The sequence below is a fragment of the Atractosteus spatula genome, chromosome 3 (assembly GCF_055471065.1).
Source record: "Atractosteus spatula isolate fAtrSpa1 chromosome 3, fAtrSpa1.hap1, whole genome shotgun sequence".
NCBI lineage: Eukaryota > Metazoa > Chordata > Actinopteri > Semionotiformes > Lepisosteidae > Atractosteus > Atractosteus spatula.
In genome coordinates, this window is record NC_142708.1 from 75721978 (window position 1) to 75746240 (window position 24263).

The 24263-nt window shown below is 46.2% G+C and overlaps 1 protein-coding gene across 2 annotated transcripts; it reads right to left on the reverse strand.

The window, feature by feature from the left end:
* Positions 1-394: 394 nt before the first annotated feature.
* LOC148838772 (synaptosomal-associated protein 25) lies at positions 395-22308 on the reverse strand. 2 transcript variants are annotated; one of them, XM_088911801.1, is made up of 8 exons: positions 22147-22308; positions 12638-12715; positions 10351-10392; positions 9312-9360; positions 8539-8656; positions 4410-4547; positions 3821-3965; positions 395-2987 (listed from the first exon to the last, which is right to left on the reverse strand). In XM_088911801.1, the coding sequence occupies exons 2-8, from the start codon at positions 12707-12709 to the stop codon at positions 2922-2924; spliced, it is 630 nt and encodes a 209-aa protein (XP_088767927.1). In that variant the 5' UTR covers positions 12710-12715; positions 22147-22308; the 3' UTR covers positions 395-2921. The 2 variants fall into 2 exon arrangements, with proteins under 2 accessions (XP_088767927.1, XP_088767928.1); XM_088911802.1 differs by having other exon boundaries at positions 12638-12710; positions 22147-22282.
* Positions 22309-24263: the final 1955 nt, after the last annotated feature.

Here is a 24263-nt window from a genome sequence, read left to right on the forward strand (position 1 = left end):
TGAACAGCCATGAGCGCAGAGTTATTAGCAAGACATTGTGCGCTTGGGAGTTAATTCCGGGGTGGACCACCAGGGGGCGCGCGTGGCGCCTCGGCTGAGCGTGTTTTCAGGAGTCGCAGAGGCGCTGTTTAACGAAATCGTCACAGACGTCCCCTGAAAAAGGAAGCGTTCGCTTCACCAATACACGGCGTAGCCGTTGCACTGCAGAAACAAGTCTGCTGTGCGGGGGAGGAATACAGACTCCTCTCTATACGTAAAGCGCTTGTTTGGGATGAAAAGCAGTAAATGGATTTAGTATTTTGACCTGGGCGCGAAGAAAAAAAAATGTAGTCAAATAATAATAATAAAATTACAGTACAGCAATAGTTGATAGATTTAGATATAACGAAGTCACTTATGATTTGAGGATTTATTATTGAATGATTCGTATACCTGTAGAACAACACAAAATCAGGACAAGACTCGGATGCATTGTAATACAAGTGACCACATCCATAGCGTGAGATTCGGACAGGGGGTCATTGCAGCTTATTTTTACATAGCCCGACCGCACGGTTCCCGGTTATCGAGGGGGCTGTATAAGCTTCAGGACAGGAACTGAAACCATCAGGGACCGGACGACACGATCTGGTTCAGGGCGAGAGGCGAGAGACGCACTGCACGCTGCCGGCCTGGCCTGCCTGGCCTGCCTTCCTGCGCGACCGCACACACCGCTGAGCACATGGCCTCTCGCTCTGCTGGGCCCCAGTTCACAGCGAACGACAACAGGAAAGCCAAGCGAAGGTTTTGCCACGGTCACAACCCACGGTTTAATAACAGACATGCGGCACATGACGAAGCCGTGCAAATACAGCTGGGGCTGGCGGCCCGTTCAGAGACGAGAGAACAAAGCCCGGTGCGGAAATATGACCAGCGTGAGGGATGCGGAGCTCGGTCACCCGCAGAGCAGGTGGCTGGATAACAGACGTGCAAACACAGCAATGTTTTAGTGACAGAGCATCTCGGAACAGCCATCGGACACATGTTGCGGTGCAGGCGCTGCCTGAGGTGCACGGTGTTACAAGCTACAGCGGTTTCGTCTTTCCAGAGCAGGGTTTTCGTGAGAATGTGCAAAGCGAGGCCCGATGTGTCTCCTGTGCGATAAAGACCGTGTTGTTAACTGCGCGACACACGCAGGAGGGGAGAAGGGTTCGGGCAGTGTCGAGTAATTAGCCATCCCGCATGCTAACCCACTCCGCTAATACTCTTGTGATCGTTTTCTTTGTTAGTTCTTATAATACTCAAAGGAGGGATTTCATCGAGTGGCTTGAGGCTGTAGCCGGTTGCTCAGGGCGACTGCCACACACGAGACATCGAGGACAACAGTGCCCCCTAGGGGATTTTTCCCTGCAGCTTGTTCTGCACCACGAAAATAAATCTTTCTGCCTCAGCTAAAACGCCGTGGCATCCCCGTGGGAGGATGGACGGCGGGGTGATAATGAGTCGTGCTGTGCCTGTTCCCACCGTCCCACGGCCGGAGCTGGCGCACAAATACACGTCTCTGCGCGAGTGGGCGCACGGGAGCCATGCACCAGAAACACGCACAACACCGAGACAGTTTCTAGAGCTTCCGAGAAACGCACAAAAAAACCGTCTTCCAAAAGGAGTCGGACACAGCAGCTACACCATGATGTTTTTTCCGTCTTTACACTTGAGGTGGCGCACATGTCCGCTCCAACACAATTAAACAGAAACCCGCTCCCCGGTTTTTCTGTACCTGTCGTGACCGACCGCATTTACTCGGACGTCGCAGGACTCGTACATGTTTTGTTCCCTGAATAACGGGACACAGTAACTTGTGTTATAGTATAAATATATCATCTATTATTGCGTTCTAGATAAGACGTGATTTGCCCTGACCTTTAATGCAATCTAACGCGAATATCTTCCTGTCGTGTATGTCACGCACATTAGTTTAATATTGGGACTAAAATAAGAAATCAATTACAGCCTCTGGCCACTGGAGGGCATTCCATTAACGTTTTATTCTCTGGGACGAAAAAAAGATAGGCGGCAGTCTTGGGGGGGGGGGGGGGGAGGAAGCGAAATGGTTGATCATTTCTGGCTGAGAAAAATAAATCGACAGACCACAACCGATCTGTCGAAGAATTCTCTACACCCGAGATCGCTCATATTCGGGCCAGAGCAAACCAATCGTTTCCCCGTGTGTTTTAAATATTGAGAATAAATATGTTTTAATAATATTTGAAATATATGGATTGACATGCTGTTTTTCTGTGTAGGGTACAATATGCTATATATACCTATATACTCTAGCAGGAAACCGTAATTCCCTGAGCACAGACAGCATCACTTTTATATTCTTTTTGTCTCAGGTTGCACTTTGTAAACTTAAATACTTAGGAAGGATGGATTTCAGGCTGACAAATACGTAAATCCTGAATGGTTGTGTCAAGAAAGCAGATAGAGCAGACTATACTTCACAAAGAATCAGTGTCAGTTAACATGTATGAAGTTTTCCCTCTCCTTCTTAACATAAGATTAATACGTGACTATCCTGTAGTCTGGTACTAACAGGAGATACTACAGTGTTTAGAAATATACATATTAACAGACGAGCGTTTTCAGTGACTGTACACAACACCTACAAACACAGCGTTCAGCCTCTACGGCAGAATCTGGGTGATGTCCAGTGGGCGGGGGTTCACACACCGGCCCTCTGGGGGACAGGGCTGCTAAGGCAGGGGTGTGATCACTGGCCCTCCTGCACCTGGGACAGTGGGCCATGTGACTCCTTGAAATGTTTTCTCCTCGTGGGACTGTGGAGCCTGTGCGTGTTCCTGTGTGTGTGCGTGTGCGTGTGTCAGTGTGGAGACGCGCTCGTCTTCTTCCCACTGCTGTTCCTTCTCTTTTCCCTGCCCTTATCCGGATATCAGCTTGGTGGCTCGCTGGTTGGCTTCTGTGATCCGGGAATTGTTGACGATGGCCTGTGAAAACATTGAATAAAAGAGAACTGCACATCAGCTGCCATTTTGATTAATAAGACTTAGACTGATGATTGGTAGTTAATTATTCTTTGTGCAATCTAGTGGACAGTTAGCAACTTTTATATTTTATATTTAAAATACACAGACTGTTTCAGATTGTAAACACCTTGTTTACACATAGTGGGATGAAATCGTTCAGTGATGAACAAAATCATATCCTACATATACTCATGTATTATACTGTAAATTATGGGGCGGTGCGCTGGTACAGGATCTGCGCCTGTGGCTGGAAGGTTGCCGGTTGGTATCCCGCGGCTGGCAGAGGAATCCTACTCCGTTGGGCCCCTGAGCAAGGCCCTTCATCCCAACTGCTCCGGGGGCGCCGTATAAATGGCTGACCCTGCGCTCTGACCCCCAGCTTCTCTCCCTGTCTGTGTGTCTCATGGAGAGCAAGCTGGGGTATGTGAAAAGACAAATTCCTAATGCGAGAGATTGTATATGGCCAATAAAGAAATCTTGTAGAATTATTGCATATTAGCATTATTAGAATTAACAACAATTGTTTAAGTGTTTGTAAGATTATTGGGTGGTGTTCACAATGCTCTAGAGCAATGTCAGGGTTATAACTGACTTTATTACAGTATGAGTCTAATATGAAATCCATTGCCACAGTGGATATTGACTGGGAATCGTAAACATCCCTGAAATTGTCTATTGCTGTTTTTGTCGTAATAATCTGTCATTCAGCTCCAGAGGTGCGCATCTCGTTTGGATCAAGGAAACTGGGCTCTGTGCCATGCGGGTGTTTGGGTGCCTGTGTCTCTCTCACTGACCTTCTCCATGATGCGGTCAATCTGCGTGTTCTGCGTGTCGATCTCGTTGCCCATGTCCAGCGCCATGCTGCGGAGGTTTCCCAGGATGCTGCCCACCTGCTCCAAGTTCTCGTCCATCTCGTCCTCGCGAGCATCATTTGTCACCCTGCGTGAGACGGGACGAGAGGAGAGGAGGCGCTTGGTGTTGCAGGAAGAATGAGAAAAGGTGTGGAGAGGCCTTGCAGCTGAGGGCACTGTACAGTACAGGACTCCGCGCATCAAGAAATATTGTTCATGGGAACATATGTTTCCTTAGATCAATTCAATTCATGAGTGGGGTAGTACCATAGCTGCTTCCTCACAGATCGTAAGTCCGGGGTTGTTTCTGGCCTGGAGCACCTTCAGTGTGGAGTTTGCATGATTCGCCCTCCAGCTCTGGGGTTCTCCCAGCCCTAAAGGACATTATGGCTGCATTGACTGGTCTTGATCTGGTGTCCCAGCCGCGGTGTGGCCCCCTCATGCACCCTGTCCTTGCGTGAAGGCATGGATGAATGAAGGCGGTTGTGTGGATTTTTGAAGGAGCTCTCAAAGCGGAGCTGGCCAGCAGTACCTGCGGATGTGGCCCCCACTCATGGTCATCCTTTCTCTCTCGTCCACCACACGGGAGGAGGGCTGGCTGGACACCACGCCGTCTTGGTTGTTGCCCCACACCTTCTTGTACGCCCCGCTGGCTTCGAAATTCTTCAGCCTGACAGCCCAGGGAGAGGAGGGAGATGTCACAGCCTGCTCTGCCCCCTTTCGCCACTCATTCTCCGGAGGCTCCAGGGCATCCCCGCTGCCACCATGTCTGTGCTCAGCGCCAGGGAGAGCAGCTGGCATTCCTTCTGCCTGGTTTTTCCAAGCTAGTGAAAGGTTTGAGGATTGCATTGCGACACTTTTGGGTAGGTTTTGCAAAGCGGGATTTACATTTTGACACAGAATTGGTTTCGATGGTCATCTCTGTGCACTTTAGTAAGAGTAGAACAGAGAGCAGGAGGTCGTTGTGCACATACTGGTGCTGTCACTGCAAATAAACCAGCATTTCTATTACAGGAATGCCACTGTCCTCACTGCTCTGACACTTTGCCACCTTTGGCATTTATATGATTAAATAATTATTTTTTTTTACTAGAAATGGATGCTACTGTTTCAAAATTGGACAGTACGAAAACACAGCAAGGCACACATGAACAAATTACATTTACAGCATGTGAAAGGGGGGATTATTTTGAACTGATTTTGATCAGTTTCAAAAGATCAAATGTGGCTCAGACAGCTCTTACATGTACATACCTTGGTAAATCAAATCTGGAGTTTATGAGCCTGTTTTAGACATGACCAGTTCTGGACTTAAAATGATTTGTGCCAATTTGTGGCAATCGTTTCTTTAGTACTGATTACATAGCTTCTGTTTAACATGTCAAAGTACGATGATATTTCAGAGATGCCAAAGAGCTCTGGAGGCTTAATGACTTAAAGTTGGAGGCTTAAAGTTGAAAGCGGTGAGAAATGCCCCAGCTAATTTCAGTTTCAGTCCTTTTTTATATTTTTGAAAGAGGAAAGGGACAATAAAACACATTACAAGTGTTTTGTGAGAGCTATCAGGTGGTGTGAAAAGCTCTGAGGCAGCAGCAGAAGGAAACACCACAGAGATTACTGTCATCGCAGCCAGTACACAGTACATAGCTGAGTACATAGTAAAGGTCATGCTTTCATTTTTTCATTGACCTGTTTTTATGGTCTGCCTGTGAATGACAAACTTTACATAAGGAACAGGACAACTGAGAATTCTGAGCCTTGCCTCTTTCAGTACTATATATTCAACAGGACCTTCTGGCAGCTACAAAGGTGTTTACTTCTGCATAAGTTTTCGAAATACTCTGCTCCATTTCTCTTTTTAGTTCACCGCGTGTGCATTACAGTAAACACAAGTCTGACGCACCAAATAAACACACAACATGCAAATGTACCAGGTGGAAGTCTCCTCTCCCACCAAAAAACCTACAACAGACCCCTTCCCCAGCTTCCAGCTTTCAACCAACCAGAGTACGGTCCACTGAACTGGAGATCATTCAACTGAACGAGCACATGCTCCTGACGCATTTGTGCCCAAGGGACAGCTGTAGAAAATCATGGGCCTGAACCCTGATTCTTGGAGACAGAAGCAGGAACGCTTCCACTGTGAGCTTAGGTTCTATTCACAAAGCATTTACCACCCCACCAACGTGAGCTTTTTTTAAAAGAAAGAGTGTTTTTTCCTTTTCTCCAGCGTGTCTTTATTTAGTCCAATTGATTCCTCATCTTGTTGTTTCTCTCGCTGTTCAAGACCCCCTCTTACAGTAATTTAAAATTGCATTAAAGATGTCTCACAGGCTTTCCTCACCATTGATCTTACTCATCCAGCTTGCAGTGAGAGGGGGTGATGTTTTTTCCCCACTTGATTTCGGAAGGGCGTGATTTGCTCCAACACACTGCGTCTGTCCAGGTATCTTGTATGGACAATCGACAGGAGCAGCCCCCGTTCTTCACCTCACTGGTCGCCCACGTGTGTTTCTGGATGAAGTCAGATGGAGACTGGGCCGCACGAAGAGCTCGGATACATGTGCCAGGTCTGCTTTGGCAGCCTGTGGCTGTAAAGACATGGTGACACCCTTTTCTTAGGGAGAGAAATGTCTGGTCGGCGTCACCGTGCTTGTTGTGTGGTCAATTAGGAATCAGTCCAGTTTCTTTCACTGCCTTGTAATGACCCTGTATGGGTCAGGTCCAAGTACCGTTCTTCCTTAAGCAAGGTGTGCCTCTCGCTTCTGAGTGCTTTTAAGTCACCAGCACCTCAACAGGGGAGATGTTATATGGTTCCACTTAGTTTGACTCACCTAGGAGCTGAGTGTGGGAAACCTGCAGACCGGGCAACAGTCCAGGACAGGGAACCACTCGACTTCAACCTCAGGCTCTCCAGTTCAGCCTTTGCTAATCTAGAATGTGTACCCAACCTGTGCCTGGATTTGTTGTTCTGTGGAGGAGTGCAAGTCTTTCCTTCTGCAGAAGGGAGTCTTAAACTCTCCTGATCTAAACGAGGAGTGGAAACCTGCAGTTAAAAATGTCTCTCCAGTCAGACAGTGACACATTCCAGCTTGAGGTATTAATCGGGAGTTAGATTATTCTTTTAGATTTTGACAAGACCAGAGATCTATGGAGTTGTAAATTTTTAATTCTAAGCTGACTGGTCTTAATTACCACTTGCTAGGCTGTTCAATAAACCTTGACCGTGACATTTCAAGTAAATTAAAATCGTTGGAGATACAGGGTGCAAACATGTGCAGGTCTTGTACAACGTGTAAGTGGTTTCTGAGAAGCTGTAACTGTCTATTTTTTTTTTACAATATGACGATGGGAAGTGACGTAAATGCTTTGTGAACGACCTGTTTTAAAACTATCGCGGTTAAAAAGCAGACAACCAATGTTTTAACTCCCTTCCACTCCAGAAAGAGCTGCAGGTTTGAATGTGCAGGGAATGGCACTGCTCTGCTACAGCTTCAGTTTGTCTTGCGGTGTAGAATTCAGGTGTAGTTTTTGCAGTTTGGCTGTGTTGTAAAACACTGGTTGTCTGTTTTGGAGAGCCTGCATGCAGAGCCCTCTGCTCATTCCCTTTGACAGACGGTGTGGCGAGGGGGCAGGTCACCATGGCGGGAAGGGTGGGCATGAACATGAGCAGGTCTCATGAAGTCGGTCTCCGTCTACTCCTGGCCGGCAAGCAAACAGGCAGGCATGCGCTCAGACATGTTTAGAAGGGCCCGCGGCCCTGCACCTACTTCTCACAGGAACACAGACCACAGCATTTGCCCAGGTCTGTGAGGTTTTTCTCAGCCTCCTTCATGTCCTGGTTGATCTGATCCATGCCCTCCTCAATGTGCTCCAGTTGCTCTGAACAGTGGGAGGTGGGGGAGGGAAATACACAGTTTTCTCTACAAAGCACAACCACAGACCACGAAGGCACTCAAGTTCAACAACACTGGTACTGTACCCAGCGAAGCAAAGGAGCAGCTGTGTGATTAGAAGTCCTTTCTTACTGAAGGTAAAAGGTTTAGGGAAAACAACAGCTTTGTCCTAAGATTTTGCATCTGACCATGTGAAGTTTGAGCCAAACAATGTACAAAAGCAAATCCTTAAAATACAAGGATCTAGGCCAGATTGTATACCTATGGATCATGGATTGTGGTTAGGGCATTGCGGTTCAGTTTAATTCAATTGGTAACACCATACCCATGTCCACGGTAACAATGAAAACCACAACAGTGCTATAGGGTCCATCACCAGTCATTAGTAAATTGGCTGTGTGGGAGCAGGGTTTGCAAAATAAAGAACATTTGAAAACTGGCAACAGATTATTCAGTCCATTTTCCTGTACATTGTGTGCTTCTCTCACAGCATGTAGTCTTCCTTCTGGGTTCCCAAGGGATTTAAAAGTTTGTTTTATCCACATATTTTTAAAGCACTATCTGGATGTCTTCAGTTAAAATCAGCTGCACAGCAAACATCTAATCACACAGTTACTGCCCCACAGTTTCCACTGAGAAGCCACAACAGAGCTGCAGCACTGCGGCTTTTCCGAGGACCAGAGTGCTGCCTGCTGGCCACCGAGACCTGACCGGAGGTCGCCCACTGGTTAGCAGTGGGCACTGCCAGTGGCCAGGTGTACCTACTTGGCACATGGGCAGACACACAGCCCGCAGCACTTGGCCATGTCTGTGAGGTTTTTCTCAGCCTCCTTCATGTCCTGGTTGATCTGATCCATGCCCTCGTCAATGCGATCCAGTTGCTCTGCCACAAGGGGGCAGAATCACACACACACAAAAGACACAGACATGCATTTAGGGTTGTAGTTCGAAGAAGGGGATTGGTTCCTAGCTTTAAGAGTCTTCATAGGTAAACTGAAACTTCACAGGGCACTGAAAAGGAAAGGAGTTTGGTCACATCTGATCCAACGTGTCTGCTTAAACGAACAAATATTTAAGTTCATGGGAAGGATACTCTATTAAAGCAAGAACAGATTACAACAGACCTCAAAGCACAAAGCTGTCACAGCAAGCCTCCACATTATTTGCCTTCTTTCCAGGGGCAAATAAAGGGTTTACCATGTCATGCTATGGTAAAAGCAATGTAAATGTAATGCAATGTAAAATGTGTGGTAAAAGTGAAATCATAGTAAAAGTGTTAAGACGTTAACCACAGGAAATAAAAGATAAGAACAGAAAATGGGGGGACTAGCAGGCTAAAACCATGGTAAACCTAGGAAAATTCTACGAAAATTTAGTAGGGTAAACTGTGGGAGAGAAAGCCCTTCTAAAGCAGTGATTTTATATGTTACAATGCAGTAGTGTAAAGAGACAGAGTCTAGTGTAATCCGAGGGGCCCGTGTTGAATTCAAGTTCCCCAGAATGACAGAAGACAGGGTGTCTAAACGAGACAGCGGTACCTCCTTGCTCATCCAGCATGACCAGAGTTCGGATCCCCGCATCTTTGCTCTGGTGAGAAAAAAAAAATGTTCTTAACATTAAAACGCTGAACATACCCAGCCTGGTAACATAAAGGTCGAGTGAGGGCAGAACTATATTTCACAATACAGCTGCACTGTCAAACAATCAGGCTGCTTTGTCTGGACAGTGTGTTTCAGTGAAGCTTAGTTCTCTAAAATCACTACACACTGTAAAAGAGGGGAGCTGAGAGAGATCCCGTGGACAGTGTGGTGTGTCAGGGCAGGCGGGGGATGTGTGCCCCGAGAGGAATGTGGTGTAAGTGCAGTGATGGCCTTCTCAGAAAGAAGGCCAGGACTGCGGGCTTGTCTGGGCTCCATTGTTCCCGTCAGTGGGACATCGCTCAGGGTCGGATGCAGTCTTGCGTGCACCCACATCACGCTTCGACGGCTTGTGCACAGGAACGACGCAGCTCTTGAAAGTGTAGCTAGCAGCTTGATGCATCTACCTCTCTTTGTGGGCAGGCCATTGTGCAAAACAGTATGGGCTCTTCCCTTTCAGCTGTGCCTGCCAGCGAACGCGTCTAATGGATAGGACAAGTTGTAAAAATAGAGCTGCAGCTCCTAAACATATTTCCTGTTCAAGTGGCAGACCTGGGCAGCAATAAATAACAATCCCACTGACCTCGACGGAAATATGTAAGAATCAGAGCAAAAGAGGAAAAAATTGTATAGTCCCTTAAGCTTTTATTACTGTATTTAATTTTTTTTTTCTCGGCATGAAAAGAGGATGAAAATAAAATGAAAAAAACTGTTTTTTTTTTCCATTTTATTTTGGAAGAAACCAGGCAGCTGAAATATTATCTATCTCTTTGTGTATCTCTCTCTCTCTCTTTGCCGTTCCAGAGGAATAAGAATAAGTAATACTGACAACGTTAAGAACAGGGTCACATGAAGCCCCTGTCCTTGATAATTTGGGGGAACAGATCACAGCAGGCAAAGGAAGATTTCCTGGTGAGCTCCATTGCCAAGAACGTCTTACCTCTTCCACCAACTGCAGCATCCGTCGAGTGCTTTCCAGAGACTGGGGAGGAACGAAAGGATTGTTAATCATCTGCTGGAAAAACAGCGGAGCCTGCTTGCGGATATGAGAGCAGAAGAACGGAGGAAATTGAGAACATAGAAATACAAGATATCAGTGTCAACATCATAAAAGCCCATGACACACGCACTGTAAAGAGAGATCTGGCTTTAATGAAAACCCTGTGGAGTGACTGAGGTGTTCTAGAGTTTTGGCCTAAACTGGCGTGGCTGGAGATGGTCTGGTGCCCCAGGGGAGAGGAGCCCAGGGGGTGCTGGGAGGGGCGTGAGGACTGGGCTGGTGGAGCAGAGATCGTCAGGAAAGCTGCAGCAAAGCTGGTTAATCAGGGAGCAGCTGACCGGTCGAACTGGGGTCTTGTCCTCCTCTCTGACTTTCACTGCAAACTCTCCTATAGGAACTGTTGATTAGTGGGCACTGTCCTGCACTGGCGATGAGACAGGAATTCATAAAAATTAGGAACACAACAAGTTGACCAAAAGCTTAATGCGGTCTATTTTATACATATTCCCAAATACAACTTTTTCTACTGCACTTTGTTTTCTGTTTCAGCTTTGTGTTCAGACTTGTTTTCTAACTGTATAGGAACTTTTATTTCTTCTGATCAGATACATCTCTAGGCCAGAACACAAAATGAAGACAACCTTAAATACTGAAGCCTTTAAGCCGAACTGACTACTGTCAATTCATTTAGTCGCTTTATTGACTAAAAGTCCATTTATTCAGGTTGTCAGGAAAGCAAGGTTGATGTCTCTGATTTCTGGAAGTCTTCACTCCTCCTGAACCTTGTTGGAAACCTCAGTTAAACTCTCACAAAAGGTGAAGTCTTTTTAGACTCACCAGCTACATTAACAGGGATGAATGATGTTTGATGGATTTTATTTTTTTAGTTTCAGAGTAGTTTTGAAAATTCTCAATCAGTGATCCAGACAAGGTTCTGGTTTGCATTTATGTAAGAACACTCAAATAATTTATATCATCACTTTATATTAAGTGGGAGAGGTATAAAATTGCTGCCCAAAAATCTTAGACACTCCTATTTAGTTACAGTAAGTCAGTACGTGCAATTGTACCTTCATGGGGTATTTATAGAGAAATGTGTTGCACTGCAAAGATTCAGTGGCTTTTTTATTTACAGTAATTGTCCTGTGATGCAATATTATGGCACAAGGCACAAAAGGTTTATTAAACTCATTTTAATACTGCATCGATTTTCACGTTCGTAATTTGATTTACGTGGAACAAGATAAAACCTTAGTGTTAGTTTTATTTCTCCCCCTGCCTTACACAAAGGTTGACCCATGAAAGGATAAAAATCTAACCTGATCCCATTGACCTCACGTGGCCTAAAAACACTTCAGTCAATATCCGTGTTCAAAATATAATTTGCATTGAAAGCTTTGTCTCCGCAAGAACGAGTGGGGAATTTCATTTCACGGACAAGCTGTACCTCTTTTTTATTCTACTTTCAGGTGACCTGTATTTCATTAGTGTGGTTTAAAGCTGAAAACTCCCCTGGGCCTGGTGATACTAGTGAGTGTCATCAGCGACAGGGATGAACGCCGGTAACCCCAGACAGGAGGAAAAACAGGAGGGAATTGGGAGTGTGGTGATGTCACTGCAACTGTAGCCCAGTCGGTGAGACGCAGCCATCGCCTGTTACTCACTGCTGGTATAACAGGGGACCTGACTCAGCACCTGATGTCGGATCCTGCAGAGAACTACGGCAACCAGGCAACAACATCAACTACCTCTTCACTCCTTGAGCGTTGGAAGATGGAAATCAAAAGGTTTGCAGTCCAAACAGGAAATCAAGAGAAAAGCAGGGGTTATTAATAAAGGGCACTGCAATCTTTCAGGCCATCTTTCCTGTAACCATTAAGTGCAATAACAGAGACATTATCTCAAATGGAAGTTTATGAGCATTAAGGGATTTCTTTGGGATTCTGGGAATAAAACAGATTGTGGAAAATCACAAACAAAAGCCCTGTATTGGCAATTTCTGAGAAACAGGTTTGCTCTTTCATGTCCCTTCAGTGCTTTTTTTTTTAAAAAAGCCGAGTCACTCTTTTTCTGAAGAGAGGGCACACGGATCACACTGCTGATGCACAGAGGGCAACGCGTCACCGAGCCGCAGCCGTGGCGATGAGCTGGGCTTGTGGAGGTGAGCTGCAGGGTGAGGTTGCCGGTCAGGTCATGTGAAAGCAGCCCCCCCCAGTCCAGCACTTACCTCGTCTGTCACCTGATTGGCCCGTCTCTGCAGCTCCTCCAGCTCTGTCTGCATGGCTGTGTCTGCGGCCATCCTGCCCTGAGACAGACAGACCGAGAGGGGGTTTCCTTATTCACCAAGCCCTAGAAGCCACACTCAGTTAGTCCTGTCAGGTACACGTCTGAGCTCCTCAAGACTATTAGCTAGTGGTTAGGAAGAAGCATTACCAATTCCTATTAAATAACCTAATAAATAACACTTTATGAACCAAAGTTAGCTAATTGCACTGCGTAAAATGGGAATTAATTTTTAGTATACAATTAAAATTTAGTGAAATGCATTTGTAGCCTATATATCACACTTCTTTCACAAGCTATGAATTCTGAGACATAATGTCACAACCCCACAGCCTCCAGTAAATTAACTTTCAAAGAGCAGTCAAGAAGAACAAGTAAACAAATTTGATCTAAAAAAAATAATTTGAATTATTTGTATCTTTGTTAATGAGAATTAATATAATAATAATGATGATGATAATAATAATAATGTCTTACCATTTTTTCTATTGTTTAAAAAAAACCTTTGGAAGCAATAATACAAAAAGATTGCTTGACCTCCTGGTATCATCCCATTTTTATGAGTTTAAATAGTGAAATATACAGTTAAATTTAAATTCTGGAAGAAAAGTATTAACTAGGGCTGTTATTAGGTATTATTAGCATACTGGTAGTCTCAGCCATGGCATCAAAATCACTTCTATCTTGCTCAACAAGAAGCATCAGAAAACCTCTGCTTATCCAAGCATAATGTTTAATCAACACACATGAGATCCAAATCTATTATTTTGCCATTCATATGCATTTTTATTATTCTTCAAATGAATTTGTATGAAAAGAACAGAGCTATCGCAAATTATAGCCCAGTAACGACTAGAATGATGAGGGATAATTACTGCCTAGTTGTGTATATTAAAGGAAGTAAAAAGGTCCCCACTTCAACACTGAGGGAAAAAAGCCCTGAATATCTGCTTGGCTGTTACTGTCTCTGTATTATCCGTGCCTCCCACTCACAGACCCAGTGAGAGCTGGGAAAGCAGGGAATGCCAAGAGCTTCATGGAGGCTTAGGATGAGTTAAAAAAAAGAGAAGAGAAACGCAGAAAAATTTGCTGTCAAAAACACAGAACACAGCTGCAAATTGCTCACTGCAAAGGCCTCGCTGGAACCTGCACTGATTCATTAACACCTCTGTTGGCAGCCTGCTTGCCTGCTCGCGATTCACGTGCGCTGAGAGAAACGGGGGACTCCTGTCCCGGGGCGTGTTAGTGGTGACCGGTGCAGAGCTCCAAGGCGTGACCTCCCCACCATCTCCAGCATGCGTTTATAAAACAAGCGCATTTGGCCATGATGTGCAATATAGCTGCACAGGGTACTTATGGTATTACCTGTAGGATTTAATCAAACAGGAAAGACTGCGCATTGGAGAAGTTTCGGGGATTCAATCTCTATGGCCTTAATAAATGCAATAATGCAAATCTTGCAGAGCTGGCACAGCACCGCCTAGCGAGAACCTGAGGCCCAGTTCATAAGTGGAATTTATTTATTTATGTATAGTTATTTAAATAAATCAGCTGAGTTTAAAAGGCACAAGAGAACAAAATTTCTGTTACCACCGCAGTTGTATTCAGCTCTGCTCTCTGCTATGTTTTAATAGGAGGTTTCTCAGACATGGTGCGTGATTTGTGCTGGGTGAACGATTACCGATACTGGAGACTCCTCAGGGCCCAGCTCTCATCTCCTGCAGCGATCACACGCATTTCCAGTGAGAATATCACATGCTCAGTTCCTTTCAAAACACCTATTACTGTGGCCCCTCTGTTCCCCACCTGAGGAATTCAAACCTGAATCAATGTAGATTCTACCATCAAGTAATGCAGGTATGCATGCTGTTAAAAATAAACTACTGGCAGAAAATTGCATATTTAATATAGTTATAAAACTAGTCCACAGAACTGTACTCAATTAGGATCTATTGCTGAATTCACAGCACCTGGAGTGCACTGTATTCTTCACTGTTCCCTAAGAATGTTTACCACAGTAAATATGTGAACTGTTTTTGCAGTGTGACTTTTACCTTTTGTAATTCATGCATTTACTCTCGTGTCCCCGAGTTTAATCTGTGTTCATCATGCCACTCTCATCTTTACATCTTTACTGCAAAATGATATACTCCAAGTACGTAGTACGTTACTGCAGGTAAGTTTTGGTACAGCACTTTGAACATTTATTAGGACTATATTCTTATTTATGAAACCCAGACTCTATGAAAGAAACTCAAACACACACACCTACACATACAGTATGGACACATACAATACACAGGTACACACACTCACGTACACAATACACATGCCCACGTACTCCCACACAGAAGCACACTCTCCTCTTTCTCGATACAATCGAGCACTGGCAGTGCATTGGACTACAGCGAGGTTATAATTATACACTAATTACCACTTCACCCAGGCAACATGCTGATCCTGTGCTGAGAGCTCAAGAGAGAGACAAAGACAGGAGCAGAAAGAGAGAAGGCTGAGAGAAAAAAAAAGTCATTCATTTAAACAGGAAACAAATGATATTGCAACCAAATGTTCCACTTCGTTAAAGGTCACACTAGATCAAAGCCCTTACTTCTTCCAACTAGTTATCTGTTCTACAGAAGAGGTCCCAGTACTCACATTGGAAACTCACTTTAGATCTGCACAACCCCACTTCCTTTAAATTGGCATCCCAAAAATAATGGCACCAATTCCCGGTTTTCCTACTTTGATTGCTCACCCAGTGTATACACGTCAACCTCCTGAAGGGCTGTTCACATCAGACCGTAAACAAACAAACATCTATTCATGCTGCCTGTTGTGCTTGATGTTTTCTTCAAGCTGCTGTATTGCACTAAACCACCAAAGGTACATAATAAGCGCTTTATAATAAGTTTATTATTATTATAATATTATTTCCCCACTTATATCTGCAGCCTCCAGAGTGTAAAGGGCTGTTTTAACCCACTGCAGGCCCCAGTAATCTCTTTCTTTCTCTCTCTTTGAAGAGACATCATGCACCTACAGGATGTGCGAGGGCCTGAGTAAACAGCAGTTTTAATGAAAGAGCAGCAGAGCTGCCGGCTGAGGGGCCAGTTTGCTCAGCGTCAGGTGACGGTGGGGGCAGAGCACGCCGTCACAAAAAGGCCTGCAGAACAGGTCAACTGCAAAAACCCTACCAGGGCTGCGTGTTTGGAGGCTGGTTTTCAGTTTTCCTAAAAGGCTTTAGGAAAACATCAGAAATGCAGAAAACGCGAGTTCCAAACTGCTCTCAGTTTTTAATCAAGCTGAAACGATATCTGATACCGTCTGCCATTCCCATGACTTCAATATTACACCGAAGGCGCTGAAGTGGTACCTGTGTGGTTAGAGCAGCTGCCTCGGGGGTCTTGGGTTCAAGGTTTGATTCCAGACTGGGGTGGCTCCTGTCTGACATTTGCCTGTACCCCCATGTGTCCGTGTGGGCTCTCTCTTGAACTGCCATTGGGAACTGGCCAGCCGGGGTCTGTGATTGTCCCTGTGAGTGGGTGCACTGCTTGTGATGGACAGATATATTCCCTTTATCGCCTGTGCTTCTGGGATTCTGCATGGATTCATTCATACCGGGAAGGCTGTGCTGGAGCACCATGTCATGCTGATCCGTTATAGCGCCCTCTAGTGGATGGTGTTATAGTATGGGAATGTGCTCCCTGAGGCCCCATTCATAAGTGTAATTACATTATTTTGCTGAATTTCTGAAGTACTTAATTAAATAAGGAAGGTGACTTAAAAAGGAACCAGAACATGAAAGGATAGAATGGATGGAGTTCAGGTCATACCAACAAGAACAGCAAATAAAGCCTTCTTGCTTTATTTCCATTCAAGATTTTAACTTCTTTTCCCCAGACAGCTGATGAGGGAAAGCTGACCTGCGTTCTCAGCTCTGCCACAGCACATACTGGCAGCAGCACTGACTGTCCGTTGACACGTTCAGGTTAAAACGTTGTGGCTACATTTGAATCCTTTATGAGTTTTACCACAGTTTGTTTCCTAATGTCACTGCTCTTTTTTTCCCCACACATTAACATCTGCTTGACAGACATGCTGAAATAACACTCCCACAGCTGTCATAGCAGAAAAAACACAAAAGGCATTTTCACATTGCAATTTGCTTCCAAGATGTCAAAGGGCTTGAATAACCTGTCCTCACAATAATAATTGTAATTATCATTATTTCTGTCCTTAAAAAATGAATAAAGATTTCAAACACGAAACGCATGCTGAATCACAGCTTGAGAGGCAAGGAAATTGGCACCTAGGGGATGCTCAGCATTTGAAGATTTCAAACGCCTGATTAGGCGGAGTGAAAGGTATGTAATTATCTTTTACAAGAGCGCATCAGTCTGTGAAGTGCGTTTTTCTCTGCTGCTATTCGTAAAATATTAAAGACGATTTCAGGGCCTCTTAGAAGACCATAGGGTATGTCCGGAAGAAGGAGCTTCTGACCACTTCTTTTCCTCCGTGCAAATTTAACTGGACAGCAGGCTGCAGATCACTCTTCAGTTAAATCCAACTTTCCAGCACTCCCAACGTGATGCCCAAAGAGTCTCAGAACTGTAATATCTGTGGAATCGCCTGAGATTTCCTACAACCATACTGTCATTCCCACAGCATAAACATCAGCCTCTGGCCCCGCACTGCTGTACTTCAGGAAGTCCAGAACCCAGACCCTGCTGTGTGTCCTTGTATGGAATCACTATCACTGCTTGATTTCGCACAACTTCTGATTTCCCCAATAGTGATGCAATTTAGCGTGGAACAAGAATGAGGTGAAAGGCAGGCTGTCCGGAGCTGGGCTGACACAAGCCTGGTATTTCAGCTGTGGTCCTGCAGAGAGGGGCTCAGCTCGGGAACAGACTGGTTGCATTTCTGACAATACTGCACCATCTCAAACTCACCCTTTCAGACTACATCTTCCAATCTTCTGGATAGTGCATGTATTCCTGCAACTTGGCTAATTTAAATAGCATTGAACTGCCTTTGTTTGACTTGCTTTAAATTGTATCTTTAGAGCCTGTGATTCATCATACATGTATCTACTACTGTAATGAATTGTTTGTTGTATTATGTTGATTTTTTTTCTACCAAAATAAACTTTAGTCCACAACAGACATCTTACAATGAGTACACACTCTAACAAACCATAAACCTCTACTCAATCAAAAAAATATATTCTCCATCATGTGATTATCCATTTTCAATCAAAGCAAGTGGATTCTGGGGCTGGATCTGCACAATAAAAAGAGTCCCTCCGAGCCCCACCACTTACTCTTGTCCATGTCATGTTGAAATATTGCAACTAACGCTTGTCTTTTGGCATACAGTATGCTGATCTACAGTACATCTTTGGTGCAGTCAATTCATTTTTTCCCACTTGTTCAGGGTGAAGTGAGAATCGCCTTCACCAGGTGTAAATTTGCTGTCACAAAGAAAGAGGAGCCCATGAAAAGGAGTGAGCTAACGAGCGTCTGCCTCGTGGGCCAGGGAAGCTCCCTGCGGCATCTCTGCATGGCCTCGTATTGACACCCAGCAGCCCCACTGGGCGCAGACTGTCTCCCTCGCAGGGGCCCGGCTGGCAGGAGGTGCTCCTTGCAGAGCGGAGATGTTCTCCAGGAGCTGCGAGTTCCCGACACCCTGCAGCCTGCTGGCCCAGCGCCCAGCGGGCAGAGCATCGTAACTGCTCTCACAGCCATGGGCCCAAGAGCCCGGCCACACAGTAACGCCAAGCACAGCAGATCTTTACTCATCTGCACGGCACACGGGCAGCACCGGCACCTCACAGCTCCGGCGTTCTGGGTTCAACTCCGGCTCTGTATTCCGCACGATCGCATGGGTTTTCCCCAGGTTCTCTGGCTTCCTCCCATTAGCACCTCTGAATCACCTCCTTTAAGCGTGCCCTGGGTGCCCTGTGACAGACTGGCGCCCCGTCCGGCGTGTAGCCCCAGCTCGGCCCTGTGCCCGTCGGGTCAGGCTCCAGCCCAGCAGAATTCGAAAGGATGGGCAAATGTACTGCACCTACAGTATACCTCTCCACTGACGTCTGAACAATCCGACTGGAATAAAACTAGGAAAATGGCTTTTTTAAGAGTGTTGGGGTAACTGCTGACTTCATATGTTTGTGTAGTGAATACATAACCCCCCCTCCACCCCTGTTAAAAATACCCATGGCGAGGAATTAGCTCCAGCACAACGAGATTCCTGCAGTTCCAGCAGGGAGCAGAGCAGTGCCATTATAAATAGCTTCCATTAAAAAGCCACTTCGCAGCGACAAACATTCGCCTGGCTTTCCGGCATTTCTTTCCACATTCTGCATTCCGTTTTCTCGCAGGGAATCTGCACCTGTGCTGCTGTTCAAACACTCTACCCTTTCGGACTGTCCGATGGAGAGGGAAAGAGCGCGTGCTAAATCTGAAGATACACAGGTGGGGATTTTAAATATTGCGCAGTGTGACTGGAAAATAAGATTAATACATCATCACATGGCAGGAGTGATGTGCCACTCCTTCTTTTATCTTAAGCCCTGTTCACAATATTTAACAGAAAGGATCAAAAGACTATACTTATCTGAGTAAACAATCCATCACACTCTGAGCTTCTTTTTTATTTCCTTGTGAAACACCTGTCTCCTGTGTCGAAGTCCTCGCTCCACAAGAGCAGTTCACAACAGTGGGCAGCAATTGAGAAGAAGGGCAGTGTGAACGCAGACAAGGGATTACAGCCACTGCTCTTGTCTGACCGCCTCAACGGCTCCAGAAAATGCTGCAGAACTAAAAATGGCTTTAGGACATCGCTAGAAGGTAGAACTTATTTTGAGACGCCGGCTACAATGGACTGCTCTGCTGACGATTATAAAGAAAAAGTCTACACAAAAGCAATAAAGCTCCCAGCTGGGACTGTTTAAAGAGCGAGCAGGGCAGTATTTCAACAGCAAACATCTGTTGCTGAAATGCATTATTCATAAAGACCATGCTCTTTATTCAGAAGAAGTGTGCAGCACTTTGTCACCATACTTCTCCATTTCAACCCATTTACAACCCATTAACGCTGCGCATTAGACTGCTGTTGAGGTACAGGTCTGCCTCTGCATCAGTCTAAGCCCTGTGTGTTTTGGGACAGCGCAGTGCACGTTTATTTCTCTTTTCCCAACACAGTATCCCACAGCACGGCAGAGACAGCCAAAGCATCTGCTGCATGCTTGCTTTCTGTTCTCTAAGATTGGGGAACTGGGCACCACACATCCGCTTCAGCAGAAACATCCCTCTCGGAAAGCCTGCCATTTACAAGGAGACTCGCAAGACAGGGTAATGTGCACAGATGTGTTTTTACACAAACACCCACATGGAGCTACCAGACCTACTTACCCTCCGCCCCACAGAAGAGAACTGCGCAGGCTGTGGGACACCACATTCTCCCTGACAGGGCTCTCTGTTGGGCACAGCAGCACTTAACTGACACTCAGTCCGGTGAGATTTTCCTGTATGGTTTCCTAAAGCACACTCAGACATCTGTTTGCCATGAATTTAACATTTCGCAGGCACTGCACCGTCGAAAGGCAGGCATGGACATTCGCTGCCCCAGAGGCTCCCATGAGAAGTGCAGGTGAAGACCTTAACGCACAGAGAATGGCCTTGACCGCTTCTGGAGCGTCTCGCAGGCTAGAGGCCAGTGACTCCCCCCGGCTGGGGTGCCCCTCCAGCAAAGCTATACAGCTATCCAGTCCACCCACCGATACAGCTGGGTGGAGCTCCTGGGGAGAAGCACCTCACTCAGGGCACATCAGCACTGCCCGCGCCAGGGTCTCGAACCCACAGCCAGTCTGAAAGCCTACCTGTTCCACTACACTGCCTTTTTATCTATGCAGATGGAAGTTTCTTACTTCTAATGTAGAAACTCAGGAGTCTCCTCGTTGCGATCTGTTTTCGTCAGGGGTCACACGCTGTTGCTGGGAAGGCTGGAGGAGATGACTTGGCAAGCGCTGGGTTTCAAAATGACTTCATCGGTGGGAAATGCCCCCCAGGCAAAAGATCATCGTGATCGTGAATAATCAAATTAGGCGTTTTGTTTATTTTAATGCTGATGATCGTTTGTTCGAAATTGTGAACCAGTTAACCTTTTAAAGGTTGCTTACGTGTGAACTATGAGGTGCTGGTTGTTCACACTGATGGTGAGGAGCCTTTTAAAATCTCAAGTAGGGAGCTGCATCAGCAAGCATGGGAAAGGTTTAAGAGAACAAAAGGAGCACAATGTTTTAGCGGTGGAGCTTTCTTATGGCGTCTTCACCAGTAAGGGAAAAAACCTTTACTTGTTCATTTAAAATCTCTAAACTTCACCCCTAATGACAAGCGTTTTCTACTACGTCTTTTCTTTTACACTTCACAGAATCGATGCTTAGATGTGGTGCTCCTCCATATGATTGATCATGATGTGGGGTGCAGCAGGGAGGGCTGAGGCTCAGGACTCCCAGCTGCAAGCCGGCGTGCTCCAGTGCCAGACGACACGCTGCTGCTCGCTGTACTCGGACCGAGGTACTTCACTCAGAAGCGCCTGCAAAATGCCCAGCTCTCTGAATGGATACACAAGTTAACCGCTTAGGATGTCCGCCTCAACCATAAAATTAATTATAGGAAAAGGTAACTCAATTATCTGAAATGCGCTCGCCGTTGGTTTAGGCGATTTTGAACATGTTGTTCAGACGGGTTTCCATGCCCCGCTAACTCAATCCGAGTTATCCCCCGGATCAATCGGCGACCACAGCTGTATCGACCGATGACTGTATCGACTCCAGCTGTGGAGTCTGCGCCGGTCCGGGGACACTCTAGGGAAACAGCCGCTGGAAACACCGCAAATTCTAATCTTTTAGAAGTAACAAAAATGCAGTCCAGTTTACGGCCAACAACAGCAACAACAATAATTATCAAAACAACTTGGTTATTGGCAAGTTTTATCAGTCCACCCTGAACTGAGACAACATAACTTGAAATATTCGCATATGAGAAGTACGCGAATATCTATCCAGCCAAACCGGCTCTGCGCAGGAAAACACGAAAATGCGACCAGTGCAGCCAGTACATCTGCTTCGAGCACAACAAGCGCTCGGCTCCTTCTCCCATCTCATAACGCACCCAAACAGCTCCAGCGAAGCGACTTCCAGAATTCACCTCGAGCACGAATCCAGAGTTAAAAACACAGGTGAAAGGGGACAGGTTGCTTCTTTCACTCGTTCTAACCTGAAAGGCAACCGGGATCTGTGTACGTTATCTGACCCCAGCACGCCAGTCATTTCAGAAATTATTTAACGAAAAGTTCGCTTTCAGTTACCAGGAACAAAAATAAAGTTAGGGAAGAAACTCGTTTTACAAGTTAACTGCCGGCATGACTATCGTCAACCGTTCTTACCTGTTGATGCGGGCTGTTTTCCTAGTCCCTGTGCGGCTGGAGACGAGAAAGGGCTCAGCCACCTGTATTTGCTCGCCGACTCTGCGCCTCCGCCAGTGTGCTGTCTCCGGCCTGGCTTCCTGCAGGTGCCGCAGCCGCGTCTGCGATTGGAACCGCTGCGGTGGCAGTCAGCCCAGAGGTGGCGGGGGGGCCGAGCGCTATAGGCTCGCCCCAGTGAGCTCCAGCCCCTCCTCCCGGCCGGGGTCCGGCCCACGAAGCGCTCGGAGGCAGGTTGCCCCGGCAACTCGCACCTGCGAGCGTCACCTGCGGCGTGTGGCCGCGCTGTCCGGGGCGCCGGCCTGACGGTTCCGCGGACGTGCGGTGTGTGAAGGCTGCGGCTCAAACCCGGGCAGCTGAGTGCGCAGCTGGCCACGGGCCCGAGTGTCTTGTCGCTGATTGAAGTCCCGCTCAGGGCCAGAGCGCAGCGATCGCTGCACGCTGCGCCTGTAAAGGGGTACTGTGTTTGCACTCTGGTAAAGACCAAGTGGGATGCAGAAACCATTAAATCGGCAACCAGGAGTTCAGATGATTTTAAGTGATATGTTGGGCTGAAATATTTTTGTAACGCGACGTTCTGTTATTTACAGCTGCTCCTGTTGATATTTGACTGAAGTATATTTAACAATCTGACTGCGGTGTTTGGCTCAGGGGTAGAACACCTGTGTCCCACTTGCGGGGATCTGAACCTGCAGCTCTGTAGCAGCTAGTCGACAGTTTGTGGTCACGCCCTGCTCTCCATCGTGTGAAGAAAACGCATTTGCTATGATCAACACGCACAAACCATCCGAACCGAATTTTACCCTTGGAGAAACCTCCGGTATAGTTCTAATTCACGCATTGAAATGATAGAATTCATATAATTTACAGCTGTAAGCTGTAACAAAGAAAATAAGTTTCACATGGTCTTCAGTTCAAAGGCGTGGCCAGTTCTGCGATGGCAGAAGTTGCTGGAGATACACAAATGAAAGATTACAATATAGACGTTTTTCGTTTTTTCATTCTGTCGCTTTATTTTCAACGCTGAATATTTTTTCACATGCTTTGGCAATCATAAGTTATTAACTGTTTGCATGTTACAGTGTGTATATGGAGAGTATTTGAAATGTATGTAAAAACCTTTCCTATCTGCTCCTGGACTCCTATGACACAAAAGACATAATAATAAAAAAAGCTTATTGGAAACGGCGGCCCGAAGTGTGTGTGAACGCGCGTCATCAGTCATGACTCAACATGGAAAAAATTGAACTCTTAGGATTCAGGAGATTATACAGCAATCAGAGCCCAGGGTCTGTTTTAATATAGGTCCTTATCTTTTCCTGAGCAGCCGAGCACCACGCCGTCAAGGACTGGAACTGAGCTATTAGCGCTGTCTGCTTTTGGGTCTTATTAAAACAGGAGCTGTCGTCAGACGCGGTCCTGGTCTTCCAGAGTCACGTAGACCGCCAAACAGCCGCTTCATTTACAAACTGAAGTGGGCAGTGCCTCGTCTTTCAATGGGTAAAGGGTTTTCTGATCGGTGCTCGGTTAAAAGGAGACCTCTGTGACACCAGAAACAGCTCCGGCGCTGTTCGGTGACAGCTGTGCTGTGCGGAAAGTCCCTCTCGCTGCGTGTGCCCGGCTTCATGCGCGCCTGCGACTCTAAAGCGTACCTGCTGCTCGCACGGAGTTCTGCCATTCATGGAAAACACTTTCCATCGCTACTGCTGTCCACTTCGCGCTTCACTGTTCACCACACCTTTCTGATATCGATATCGATACTCGTAAAACGCAGATTCTTTCCGGTTTTGTTTCGCGGAGACGGAAAACTGCGAACTGTCGTGGAGGTCATGGCCGCTGGGCAGCTGGTGTCAGGCAGGGATCCGAAGTGCCGTTCGGGTCCGTTTGGAGTTGGCTCTCTCTAGCCCGCTCCTTATTCCTCACTCCATTCACACATTTTCTGACTGCTTTATCCAAATCAGGGCCCCAGGCAGACCCGGACGGGACGCCAGTCCATCACAGATCACACACACATATACAGTACAAATACCCATGCACTCGCACCAGAGCCAAATTTCCCAGCAGCCAATTAACCCACCAGA